Source organism: Corapipo altera, unplaced genomic scaffold (assembly GCF_003945725.1).
Source record: "Corapipo altera isolate COAL_440 unplaced genomic scaffold, ASM394572v1 108, whole genome shotgun sequence".
Classification (NCBI taxonomy): domain Eukaryota; kingdom Metazoa; phylum Chordata; class Aves; order Passeriformes; family Pipridae; genus Corapipo; species Corapipo altera.
Genome location: NW_020885028.1, coordinates 255551 through 269449, shown reverse-complemented (window position 1 = coordinate 269449; position 13899 = coordinate 255551). Strand labels below are relative to the sequence as shown.

The 13899-nt window shown below is 47.9% G+C and overlaps 1 protein-coding gene across 3 annotated transcripts in view; it reads right to left on the bottom strand.

The window, feature by feature from the left end:
* Positions 1 to 116: 116 nt before the first annotated feature.
* Positions 117 to 13899, bottom strand: part of MLLT1 (MLLT1, super elongation complex subunit) — a 32598-nt gene continuing 18815 nt past the window's right edge. For 2 of the 3 annotated variants that reach the window (XM_027668111.1, XM_027668109.1), the window contains exons 6-12: positions 13002 to 13547; positions 8081 to 8177; positions 7183 to 7294; positions 5888 to 5987; positions 5597 to 5668; positions 4944 to 5015; positions 117 to 4118 (exon numbers count right to left, since the gene is read on the bottom strand). In XM_027668111.1, the coding sequence (XP_027523912.1) occupies positions 3990 to 4118; positions 4944 to 5015; positions 5597 to 5668; positions 5888 to 5987; positions 7183 to 7294; positions 8081 to 8177; positions 13002 to 13547 (1128 nt within the window). In that variant the 3' untranslated portion in view covers positions 117 to 3989. The remainder of the gene's footprint in view (positions 4119 to 4943; positions 5016 to 5596; positions 5669 to 5887; positions 5988 to 7182; positions 7295 to 8080; positions 8178 to 13001; positions 13548 to 13899) is intronic. The other variant, XM_027668110.1, reaches the window with a different exon arrangement.

Below are 13899 nucleotides of genomic sequence, written 5' to 3'. Positions count from 1 at the left end.
ACCTCCCCCTGCAGCCAAGGGCATCACCAGCTTTGGTGCTCCTAATGGGAAACATTTTCCATGAGGAGGTGCCACAGTGTCATCCCTGGAGAAGCAACACAACAACCAAAAAACACTTGAAGTTTTACTTTTCCATCTTACTTTATTTCACTTTTTCTAGAAAATTCCTCCATAGTTCCACAAATTTAACAAAAAGTTTAAAATTCAGGACCAACAATCCTGTAACGTATTACAAACATGAGATTTTTTTTTTTTTTATTTGTTTTTTAAATCTTGCAGTTAGTCTTGGGCCAGCTGCATTTCTTACAGCTAAGTGAAGAACTCATCTCCCAACACAACTTTTAAAATCCTCAAGTGACGAGGTATTTAATACCTCGGCTCTAGGCAGAAATACAATTAAAAATTCTCTAGAAGTTGAAGTACTTACATTTTTTCTTTAGGAGTGCAAACTCATCTTGTCAGTTTTTGATGGCTATTTCATGCCCCAGGGAAGCCACACCGAGTGATTTGGGTCCTTTTGAGCACTAATACCTGTCCAGGTGCACCAGGGGTGGCCACAGCATCACCCCTGGGTGAGCAGAAAGGAGCCTCATCCGAGCACAAGGGGCTCCAGTGCATCCCCAATGGAAAATCCGTGGAACCAGAGCGACTCGGGCACCTCCAGAAGGGACATTCCAACCTCTCTCACCATCAAACACATTCCAAGATCTGACAAAAAAACCTGCTTCTGGATCGTTGCATCAATTGCTTGGTTGGTTCTGATGCTCCCACTGCACCCAGCGATCCCACGGGTGGCAGAGTCATTGCACTTCCATGGATTCAGTCTGACCGCAGCCGGCCTCGCTACCTACAGCTCCCAGACTCCGGCTAGACTTTGGCTCCAGCCTTCTTTCTTTTCCTCTTTTTTTAATTTTTCCTCTTTTAATACATGTCAGTAATGAAAGCCTCAAGGCTTAATACACAGCAGACCAGGACCCAGGACAACGCTCCCGGCCCCTCTTCTGCCCTTGGATCTGACGGCCAAGGACGACGAGGAGCCGAGTCCTGATCTCACCTCCAACACGATTCAAGTCACAGCAACTCTGGAAGCCTTCAGGGCTGAGCAGCACCTATTTGTGCCACCAGCAACATGATGAAGGACATGGAAAAGTAACAGAGTCCTGCCTGTTTTCCTTGGAAAAACCATTATGGCTACAAGTCAATTTGGGATTTTCTTTTTTTTTTTTTTTTCCTTTTTTTTAACAACGCAAGCTACAACACATCCTCGAGGACCTGAAGCAATGCCTGCAGCAGCACTGCCCCCTCCTTCCTAGAGTACGATAATCCATCCATGCTCTCAAGAGTGACACAAGAACAAACACTTTATCCACAAAAACCTGTACATGGCCTGTTCAGCACAGTGTTCAGCCAGCCTAGAGGGAATCTACACAGGGAACTCCAAGGGGACACAAGATGAGGCCCAAATCTGACCATCCTTTGCTTGTAGTCATTCCTCCTGTGCTCCCCAACGCTACTACATACCCCAAAAAACAACAACTGTAGAACAACTAAGTACTTGCAAGAAACCTTTTTAGTAACAAATCAGCATGTGCACACAATGGAGAAGAACTATTGCTGGGGGACAATCCTACCTCGGGTTCTCAGGGGGAATTATAAACAGTCTAAAAAAATCCACGTGTAAAATACTTCTTATGAAAACCAAACCAAAGCCCTCTCAATGCTCAGCAGATTTCATCAAGAAAGTCACTTCCAGGACAGGACGATGCCGTGGCCACAAGCCTTGGGCGCTTCCAGCCACATTCAGGAACATGCTCCCACATGTGTTCTTGGACTGGCTAGGAGCTGGGTGACCATGTGGATGTTGACTGAGAAGGGGCAGGAGGGAGGTGGCACCTCTGGTCCCCCATGGGGCACCTCTGGAGGCTGTGGATAGTCCCAGAAGTGCTGCGACACAGAGCTGTGGGAGCGCCAAACCCCGCTGGAGAGAGTCAGCAAAGAGATCTGAAGCCACCACGGCTGCTCCTCTGCTTTGGGGACAGGACAGTGCCACCAACCCCCCCTTCCATGGCAGTGCCAGGGAGCCCAGTGTGGGGCACAAAGCTGTGCCACAGATCCAACAGAGACATGAGGGGTTCGCAAGTACCCACCACAGGGTCTGTGGCCACCGTCCTCCACCACGGCACATCCCAGCTCCTGCTCTTCCCACTGTCCTCCACCTCCTCAGGGTTCCTATCCAGGCTTGGCATCGTCCATCAAGAAAGAAAACAGCTGAGATCACTGGTGTGACAGGGTTTGCACCTGGCATGAGCTTGAATTTTTACATATATATATATGTGTGTGTGTGTGTGTGTGTGTGTGTATACACACACAACGACACATGAAAGGTGGTACAATGACAAAATTAATGGGAATCAGGTCAACATGACCCAACTCAAACAAGCTTATCATCATATTGCCACTTCAGTTGATTAGTTGCAACATTTCCATGATAAAGAAAGGGGGTAACCCAAAACAAGGGACAGCAAACCTGGAGCGGTGCAACCCCCCCGGGATCACCCCTGCTCCCTCGCTGCCTGTGCCCCATTTGGCAAAAGCTTTACACCCCCCCTTGGAAAAATGAGCAATTCCTTGGAAAATACTGAATTTTAGGGACCAGGAGTGTAACATAGCTTTGATGGAGGCAGCGGGATTCCTGCACATCCACCTGGACAACACTTGGAGGTCAATACTAGTTTGACTAGAAATATAGGAGAGGTTCTGGATTAGTGTTTATGTTTCCTGCCTTTTCCTGCACAGGCAGAGGGGCGGCAGAGGGAGGAGGAAACAAACCTGACTCCACCTGTGTTTTTACATCAGCATCTCCCAGGTGTGTCCAAAGACCAAGTTCGCCCTTGTTTTGGTTTTCCCAAAGTACAGCCACTACTATAGGGGCCACTGTAGGAGATTCCTCTTTGAGAACACAGGACAAAACCAAATCACATGTTTTGGCAAAGTTATCCAACACTGACAAATGGAAAAGACGAGGGGTGAGCCCCTTCTGGAGCGTGGGATATGTGGAGGTTGCTGTCCAGCTTCCTTACACTACAAATTATCCACAAGAGGCAAGTAACAAATGAGTCAAATCTTATTAAGCGCCTTCTCTTGCCAGAGCCATTAAAAAAAACGACAGAAAAACACACCCTTAAGATCATAAGACCCAACTAGGCCCTTCTTATACATACAGTACATACATATATATAATATATATATATAAAATATACAGCTTACAGTTTTGGAGTCCTATTACAGTTAAAGCAGACTGAAAGGAGTGGGACTTTGTTTAGGAGCTCAGATCAACAAACATCTCCAAACCCCAGTGGGAGACAGCAGATTCCAGAGGCCTCTTCAGCGAGCACAGGGAGCTGGGGGTCCTGTTCCCACTGGGAGCTGAGTTACAGCAGTGCTCTGGACTGAACCGCAGCAGGACCACTGGCAATTCCCAACTGGAATCCATCCACTCTCCTCTGCAGCAGACCAGCAGGATCCTGGGAAGCCTCCTCTGTCACCAGTCTCTTTGTAAAAGCCAATCTGGCTTGGCAGAGCTGCAGGGATCAGGACACACAGGGGCTGTTCCCGAGGTTTGGTGATGGAAAAAACATCATCCACACTTCCTCAGATCTCAGAGACGCCTGAAAATGTGCTCTTGAAACACGAGTTGCTTGAAGTAAAAACCAAAAAAGGTTTGTGCAGCGAAGTGCAGCTCGTCTGCTCTGCCTGGGGCCTGGCCCAGCCTCCACACGAAGCCAGGGAGGGCAGACTCAGCAAGTCGGGCGCTGGTTTGAAGCCTACGAGAAAGTGCAGCTGGCTGAGCGTTCCTAGAGCATGGCTGTTCTCTAAGGCAGTGCTTTGGGGGAGGCAGGAGGATAAGAAGGCCTAGTTCCATGGGTTTTCCTGGTACCAATGAAGGGGGTTTCTGGTTTCAGAGCAGCCTGCTTCCCTCAGGCCAAGCGTCATGTGGCCACCGCCTCCAGGTAGCTCTGCAGCTTGCGGACGGTCGTCTCATCCAGGGAGAAGAGGTCAAAGTCAAAGGTTGTGTTGGTGACGTTGAAATGCCCGGTTTCCTCAATGAGATTCACGATCTGGGCAGGAAAGGGGACAGGAAGGATGTACAGAGACCTCACCAGGGGTAGGCACAGCAGAGACAGCAGGTATGCAGAACCCACCCAGTCCTCTCCCATCCCTTTGGGACAGCCTCAGAGATGAGGATGTCTCGCAACAGGAAGGGAATTCTCTCCCAAAAAAGCAAAATAGCTCCTCCTGCATGCCTGACTAGCTCAGTCTGGACAGTGATGTGGGCATATTTCTTTCCTTTTAACCACAGAATCCTGGAATATCCTGAGTTGGAAGGGACCCACAAGGACCATCCAGTCCAACCCCTGGCCCTGCACAGACACCCCAACAATCCCACCCTGTCCCTCAGAGCGTTGTCCAAACGCTCCTGGAGCTCTGGCAGCCTTGGGGCCGTGCCCACTGCCCTGGGGAGCCTGGGCAGTGCCCCAGCACCCTCTGGGGGAAGAACCTTTCCCTGAGATCCATCCCAACCCCCCTGGCACAGTTCCAGCCCTTCCCTGGCTCCTGTCCCTGGTCCCAGAGCAGAGCTCAGTCCCTGCCCCTCCGCCTCCCCTCAGGAGGAAGCTGTCAGTCAGACCAAGCTGTCAGTCAGACCAGGAGTTCCCAGTTCTGGGACCACTGCCAGGATGGAGAGTGAAGATGCCCACATCACACTCCTGTATCTTTTCCAACAAAAGCATCACATCCACAGCTGATTTTTATATTTTTTCCTCCATATCTCTGCTTTCAAAGCAAAGCGGACCTTCTCAGGAAGGGTCAAGCATCCCAGGGGTCTGACTGAGACTCTTGGACACACAGATTCCCAGGGAACAGTAGGTGTCAGGGATCTGTACCTGCTGTAGCACGTTGCGCTCCCGGAGTGCCATGAGTCGCCTGTGGAGCTCCACCAGCTCATCTGTGTAGGCCTGTGCAGGAACAGAAACAGTGACACACGTGGGGTGTTTGAAGGCTGCCCAAGGGTCTTCCCTAGCGAGGATCAGAGGAACTTGAGGCCCTTTCAGGAATGTTCCTATTCCAAATTTTTCCCTACAGTGGGAAACGCAGGATTGTTTATACGCTCAACGTGTTCATTGTTTTAATATAAGACTGGTTTGGTTTGTCTTTTTTTTTAATTTTAATTTTATTTAGGCAGCCAACAATAGGTCTGTATCAGTAGACCTATTTAACTCACTCATTTAACTCACAGAATCATGGAATCATAGCATGGTTTGGGTTGGGAGCGACCTTAAAGCTTTTCCCATTCCTACCTCCTGCCACGGGCAAGGATACCTTCCCCTATCCCAGGTTGTTCAACCTGGCCTTGGGCAATTCCAGGGATGGGGCAGTCACAGTTTCTCTGGGCAACCTGTGCCAGGGCCTCACCACCCTCCCAGGGAAGAATTTCTTCCTAATATCCAATCTAAACCTGCCTCCCTGCATTCCCCCTTGTCCTGTTACTACACGTGGAAAGTCCCTATCCAATAAGGGCCCTCTCCACATGACACACCTTGTCATACGTTCCCTTCTTCAGGATCTTCTCTGGTTTGTTACAAGACTCTGGGCTTTTCCTTCCAGATGCCTGAGGGTAAAAAAATCCCTAACATTAGGGACCAAAATCAGCTCAGACACCAGGGTGGTGTCATGGCTTGGGCACAGAGCACTGAACAGGGAGAAATGACCTGTCTGAGGAGCACAGTGAAAGAGGGAAACTTTGGTTCAAGAGAGAACTAACAGTGCAGGAAGCAGGCGGGCAGAAAGCAGGGCTGTGTGGGGAGGGGGATGTCATAGGATGTCATACCTTGTTGTTTGTTGGGGGCAGCTTCTGCCCGGGGGGCGGCTCTCGGCTGGGCGGGCAGGAGTCAGCGCTGTTGTCACTGTCACTGTCACTGAGGCTCAGTCTGGAAAACCACCAGTAGAGAATGAGCATCCCCAGGGAACAGGAACCTCACCCAACTGCCACCTGAACCCCACAGAGCTTCTTTAGCATTCTCTTATTATCATTGTTTATTATTCTCTACTTTATCACAGACTGCTCCGTTGTCTGGGAGAATCGGTCAGTCTGTGATTCTAAGAATCCCAGTTTTCCCAGCTGATGTCATCTCCCATTCCCTGGGCAGGCAGAGCAGGGAGTTTTAGTTACATTACAGCCAATAGTTGGTTCAACTCTGTCATACACACATTCCCTAGAACAATTCAGCACCACTTGATTTTCACAAGCAGCAACTGTTCCTTTCAGGAATTCATCCCAAGATCACCGAGTACCTGCACAGCAGGTTCAGCAACACTGAGCACAAAAAACACTCTTAGTGTTGCTGGTGTGACCTTTGAGATTTCCTATTTATTCTCATTCTTCTTGTGGCCCCACAGACATACCATGGCAGGTATCCTACCTGTGATGAGCTTGGAAAACTGACTAAAAAAACACCCTCCCAAGTCTCTCCATCCCTGTTTAGTTGATGATGACAAAGTGCAATAGTGGATATTTGTTTTGGTGAACACCAGCATCACTTGAAATTTGCAGCTGCTACGTGGGCCAAGCATTTGGGTTAAAACATTCAGCCTGAGACTCTGGGTTTTGGCTATAACAGCATTTCCTGAGGGGAGAAGGATGAAATTCAACTATTCGCAAGGACTGAAGCAGGAACAGCTGTTGCTGAGTCCCAGAGGAGGGGAGTAGAACTGTCAGTACACATGGTGGGCACAGACTGACTCTTCTGCTGTGTCTGTCACCAGCAGCTAGAGCAGCACACACTTGTTGAATCCCTGCAGATCAAAGGTGTCACACTCCATTCAGCTCAGCAGAGATCTGAGGGTGACAATGAGGTGAGTGTTTGAAGGGGCTCACTCACTAACAGCTGCCAGCCCAGCCCAGCACTTCCCAGTGCCTTCCTCTCTTTGAGCTCCTCACCCCACTCTGGTCTCACCAGCTCTGTGTCCTCACCCTGCGCTAAGTGACCACACATCTGCCCTCCCTGCCCTCTCACACACACCTCCATCCTTTGATTCCTCTCTCTAAATGGAGGGCACCCAAAAATACCAAACACAAGAGGGCAAAAAGCCAAACAAACATCTTTCTTCCAGATTTGTTACCACCTGGAATCCCGGCTGACTGGGTTTGCTTTGACTGCTGCCTCCTCCCCAGAGGAACTGTCGTCATCATCTGACTCCTCCGACTGCAGATCCTCCACCATGGAGCGCAGGGGGCCTGGGGGCACAGGGGAGACAGGAATTCAGCACCAGGACACATGCAGCAACTCCATCCCAGCTCCAAACTGGAATAATTACTGAGATACATCCCAGATTTCCCAGTGAGATGTCACTGGTTTTATCGCTTTGCACAAAGCTGTTGGTAAAGGACACTGTGTCCCAGGCTCGAAACTAAAGCAGAGCTGGCAAAGTTTACAACTCCCTCCCTCCAAATCCTCCCACTCCCTTCCCAAATGAAAACAAAAGGACACTTTTTTTCATGTGTTTGGGGCTGATTTAAATGCCACTTGAAGAGAGTATTTGTAGCAACAGAGTTTTTGCTACAGTTAGAACAACTACTATTGCCACAGTTTATCTCTCTGGGTTATCAGTGGAGGAATCTGAGAAAGGAGCTATTCCACACTTGCAAAGTGATGAATGGTACATTTATAATTTTTAATAAAACATAGATGAGGTTGGAGAACTGTTCTGGTGACTTTACAGATCAGGCAGCAGCAACACATTTATAAACCGAGGCAGAAACCAAAGCCAACAGGGAAAGAACCAAATCCACAGGGATTCTCTAGTCATAAATTAGCTGCCAAAAGAAGAAAAATACTTGTTCATGATTATGTTGTGATATTATTGCCTTTTCTTGCTGAAGCATCACAGCTCCAACACATGGCTGCATGCAAGGAACTGCATGAACCTTACCGAGAGTACTGAAAAAGCAGATTTAATTCTCTTGAGCCTTTTAAGGTTACGCAAGGGAGGCTTTAACAAATTGTTATTTCTTGCAACACACCTTGACTGTGGTTCTGAGACGGCTCGAAATCAGAGTCAGAGCTGGAGTCGGAGCTGGAGCTGGAGTTGGAAGGGCTGGACTGGACAGACTTTACCCCCCATAAAAGGGAATAAAAGAAAAAGAATCTTAATCTTTCTAATCCAGAAAACCAGAACACAAAGCACAGTGAGAACAGGAGAACTGGAGCACTCTACAACATCACACAGCTCTGAATGCAGTTCTTGGGATTACAGAAGTGTGAGGGGAATAAAATAAAACCAATATTTAAGAAAGTTTGGCAGGATGCAGCTCAGCACTCCTGGGAGCAGCATCAAGGGCTCCCCCCAAAACCCTGCAAGCCACCAGTTCCAAATACCCTCAAGTGATGAAATACAGCAGCTGAAAAATGTTTAAGTGAAAACCCCTTACTATGAAGTGGAAAGATGATCAGCACAGAACTCAGAACAAAGCCATCTTTATCAAAGCCCTCTTAAAATGTGTATTTATTGTACCACCAAATTTCCTCTGAACACCTTGGACTGGTCACTGAACATGGAATCATAGCCACGGAATGGTTTGGGTTGGAAGGGACCTTAAAAATCATCTCATTCCACCCCCTGCCATGGGCGGTGACACCTTCCACCAGCCCAGGTTGCTCCAAGCCCCATCTAACCTGGCCTTGGACATTTCCAGGGATGGGGCAGCCACAGCTGCTCTGGGCAACCTGTGCCAGGGCCTCACCACTCTCACAATAAAGAATTTTTTCTCAATATCCCATCTAAACCTACTCTCTGTCAGTTTGAAGCCATTCCCCTTTGTCCTGTTAATCCAGACACTTGTAAATAGCCTCTCTCCACCTTCCTTGTAGGTTCCCTTCAGTTCCTGGAAGGCCACAATTAGGTCACCCCAAAGCCTTCTCTTCTCCAGGCTGGACAATCCCAATTCTCTCAGCCTTTCCTCACAGGCAGGAAGAGATGTCTATCCTAACTAGCTCAATTGACTCCAAAATTAGTTCTGAATTATTATTATACTCTCAAACCAGTTGTTTTACACCAACTTCAAATTTGATTGTGAAAACATCCCAGTGATCAGCTAAATAAACTCTTGTGAACCCAACTCCTCTGTCAACATTGGTCAGAAATGCCAGGAACATCCTGTGCAGTAAGAGGGAATGAAGAGGAAAATGAACTATTGAAAACAGCAGCATCCAGACAGGGAGTTTGGGTACTCCATGTGCTGTTAATCGTAAATCAATATTAAATCAGACACTGCACAGTGACCACCTGCATTACCTTGAGGGGCCGCCAGGGGACAGCAGAGGCCACGGCAACGCCTTCGGCCCCAAAACGGCTCCTGAAATCCCTTAAAAGCATGGGGGGGGTGGTACTTATCAAGTTCTAAAGATTCTCAACGTACGGTAATATCTTGCTTTTTTTTAAAATTAATTCTATGGAAATTAACGTTTCACTTTCACTGCTTCATTCCCAGGAATCTGTCTGTTACTTCCACTACCAAATCCTGATCCTATTGAAGAATCACACAGTCTCATTGATCAATCAACTTTCTCACAGGAAAGGTTAATGCTATAAAAACAACATGAAAGGTAGAAAGAGGCACATCAGCAGCTCTGGGCACTAGTAAGTGTAAGTGGCAGCAGGACTTTCTATCCCAATACCAGCCTTCCCTGTAATTTATCACAGAATCCCAGAATCATTTATGTTGGAAGAGACCTCCAAGGTTATCCAGTCCAACCTGTGACTGATCCCCCACCTTGTCCTCCAGCCCAGAGCACTGAGTGCCATGTCCAGTCGTTCCCTGGACACCTCCAGGTATGGGGACTCCAAATCTCCTTGGGCAGCCCCTTCCAGTGGCTGACCACCCTTTCCAAGAAGAAATTCCTCCTGATGTCCAACCTCAACCTTCCCTGGCACAGCTTGAGGCCGTTTCCTCTTGTCCTGTCCCTTGTTCCCTGGGAGCAGAGCCAGACCCCCCTCCCCCCCTGACTCCCCCCTCTTGTCTCAGGAGACTGAGAAGGTCCCCCCTGAGCCTCCCTTTCTCCAGGCTGAGCCCCCCCAGCTCCCTCAGCTGCTCCTGGTGCTCCAGACCCTTCTCCAGCTCTGTTCCCTTCTCTGGACACTCCCCAGTCCCTCAATGTCTTTTCTGGGGTGAGAGGCCCAGAACTGGACACAGCACTCGAGGTGTGGCCTCTCCAGTGCCCAGCACAGAGGGACAATCTCTGCCCTGGTCCTGCTGCCACACCATCACCCAAGTATTGGCAAGGGTTTCATTTATTCCACTGTAAGAAGAGAGGGAAATGTGCCAAAAAGGGTATTACAATCCTCGGGAATGGTTCAGGAGCAAAGGAGGATAATTTAACAATTCCCATATCAGATCTACTGGCATATTGCGGCAGCACTGGTTGTTTAAAGAAATCGCAACACGAGAGTAGAGAGAACAGGTTGCCCAGAGCAGCTGTGGCTGCCCCATCCCTGGAAGTGTCCAAGGCCAGGTTGGATGGGGCTTGGAGAAACCTGGGCTAGTGGAAGGTGTCCCTGCTCATGGCAGGGGGTGGAATGGGATGAGCTTTAAGGTCACTCACAACCCAAACCATTCCGGGATTCTGTGAATATGTTCAAGCTAAGGGAGCACAGCTCCTGTGTCTTACCACAATCTTACATCCCTCATTCCTGATAATCTGCAGCTCTTCCCTTAAAATGATTTAACAGGATGCAAGAAGCAGAAGTTGGAAGTTCTAAGGATCCTGTTTCTCCTTTTGCCATTAACCCCATAGAGCTCTTTAAGGCACGAGGAGGATCCAGCTGGACATGCTCCGTGTGCTCCGGCTGCAGCAACTGTCACCGGGATGTGACAAAAGCACACGTCGACAATGGAAAAAAGCAATCCTGTCTCTCATCCCAGTCTCTCCCTTTTGTCAGCGTTCAGGCAGCCAAGCACGAGGCCAGTTCAGGGAACTGGACTTGATGGGGGAAGGAAAAAAAAAAGGGGGAAAAAAAAAAAAAGAAGAGAAAGGACAAGTAAATGCTGAAAAAAAGCTGAAATGGCATGAGAAATTCCTTTATCCCACTGCAGACCCTGGAGATTTCAGGTCAGGAGCAAGGCTGTTCCTTAAGATGTCAACCCGGAGCCTTCACGGAGTTGCAGCCTCGGAGGTTGTTGCACAATCCCTTGGCTGCAGCAGCAAAGCTGATTTAAGAGTTTCCGGGCCCTGGTCCACCTCCAGCTGCTCCTTCACTTTAGTGGTTCCACACACAGCTCAGCTGTGCCAGGACAAACCACGGAGCAAAACGGCAGCACTGGGAGCAAGGAGAGCCCCCAGGGCGGGAAAGGAACTCCAAGAGGTTGCTTTTATGGAGTTGGGTCCCTGAGCTTCAGTTCCACAGAAACCTAAGCAGCTCTGACTGGCAGCTGCCATGACTCCAAGTATTCCTGCCCTCCTGTCCCGGGCCAGCACTCCAATCCCTCTGTCCAGCATCCAACAGACACAGGAGCTGGTGCAAAGGAGGACACGGAGGCACAGGGAGCTCAGGGGGTCAGGACAGGGCTGTGGACCCAGAGTCACAGGCCGTGGTTTCCTGGGGCACTTGGAGCAGCACTATCAGCTTTCAGCTGCCTGGGATCGTGAGGGGATGGATGACACCTAAGGAATAATGAAGTACAGGACACTCAGGGATCACCAGAGCACAGTGAGGGCCATGTATCTGGAACTGAAATGAGGGGTTTGCACTTCAGGTATAAAGCTAGAAGTGGAGAGGAGCTGCCTCTTCTAATGCCCAACCTACACATTTCATCCATCTGGGAAACGAAATCCTAAAATCCCACAATGCTTTGGGTTAAAAGGGACCTTAAGGTTCATCTTGTTCCACCCCCTGCCATGGGCATGGACACCTTCCACCAGACCAGGCTGCTCTAAGCCCAATCTGGCCTGGAACACTTCCAGGGCTGTTATTTCTCTGCAGAGTAACTGGAATTAACACTTCCCCAATAAACTCTTGTAGTGGGAATCCCACAGAAAAAAATCCTTCCTGATATAAATACATCAATACTTGCTGCATCGCAGTGCTGATTAAATCCTAATACAAACTGTCCCTACAAGATTTATTCCAGTAAAACAAATCTTTCTAAAAGTGGTCAGGAGGAAGCAGTTCCAAAATTCCAGTGACATTATCCTGAGAATCCTATTACAAGATATATGGTTTCTTTGTAGCAAATATTAAATATCCAAGCAAAAAGAGTTTGGATTTAAGTTGTGTCTTTCCCCTCCTACATTTTTTTTTGCCTTCTTTTGGAAAATATTCTTTAGAAGACAGAGGATGAGGAATGTTCTTAGTTGTAAAAAGGAAAAAAATATTTAGACAGCTTTTAAAAATAGTAGCGCAAGAACATAATTTGTTTTATGTTTTACAACACAATTTATTTAGATTTGGTGGCATGTGGTTGTATTTTGAGCTTCAGCCAATAGCGTATTTCTTGCAGGCCATGTCAGGAAGAGGGGCTTTATTCACATTTTAATACTTTTGGGTACAAAAATGAAATTATTTCCTCCTTTTCTGAATTAAGACCACATTCAAAAACATTATGTTATCATAAGCAGGTAGAAAGTCTCTGTATCTACTGTAGCTCTGTAAATGTCACTGCAAGGGATGAATGAGGGATGAACCTTAAACTCTGACTTCTAGGTAATTCTGCCTGCAGATAAATCTAAATAAAAGCATGTACCTGAAACAGGAGGTAAACCAGGTAGGGGGAATGATTAATACTGACAGGATTCTCCAAAAGGAGTTTTATTTGAGGTACAACCCAGGCTAAGCATTTACCAACCTGCTTCTCTATCTCCTCTGAGAGAATATTTTTAACATCTCTTTCAGGCAGGGATTTAAACAGCACCTTTCCAAATTCTGATAAAGGATAAATCCCTACTCACCTCTGACTTGAAAGAAGTTTCATCCTCTGAATTTGACTCCTCCATTTCCACAGGCTTTTTGATCTCCTTGGCCTCGCTCTCGGATTTTACCTTCTCCACTTTGGCATTCATCTTCTCCTTGGTTTGTTTCTTCTCTGGATATGAGGAAGACGAGGTTCTGGGAGATGTCCCCAGGATGTTCTTCACCCCTTTGGAGCTACTCTTTTTTTGTTTTTTGGCACTAGGCTTTGGTGACTCCACGTTGGAGGGCCTCTTGCTGGAAGACTTTAACTCCGGCTGTGGCCCCCCCTTTGGGGAGGTGTTCTCCAGTTTGGTCTCCTTCACGGCCAGTTTTGGTTCCTTGAAAGCAGCTTTTGGAGGTGCCTTCTCCTCCTTAGGCAGTTTGTTCTCAGTTGGTTTTCTGGAGGAGTCCTTCAAAGGCTTGTTTTGTTCTCTCTCAAGGTCTTTGGAAGAGTTTTTGCTCTCAGAGTCTTTCCTGGGCCTCTCTCTGTGCTCCTTGGTGACTTTGTGTGGCTTGGATGCTTTGCTGCTTTCCTTGTTTGCCTCCTAAAATTCAGCAACAGAAAACATGCAAGCTGAATATGAAACTCTGCACAGAAGGACAGAACACATCCTCATAAATAACATGGAAATGGTTGTTTCCTGCAGAAATCCACCCACTGATCCCTGCAGTGCTTCTCTACCTCCCAGGTAAACATCTACACTTCCCTAAGGCTGATGGACACAAATGGACAGTGGGAACTGTAATATCTGCTTTACCATGGTCCTGTTCCTTTCCAGGATCTATAAAAGGTCTCGAAACACCTGCAGATGTTTAGTTCACATTTAATCTGAATGCAAACACACATGAACCTCTGAGGGAAACCTGGAGGAAGGGAGCAGGAAAATATTGTCTCTT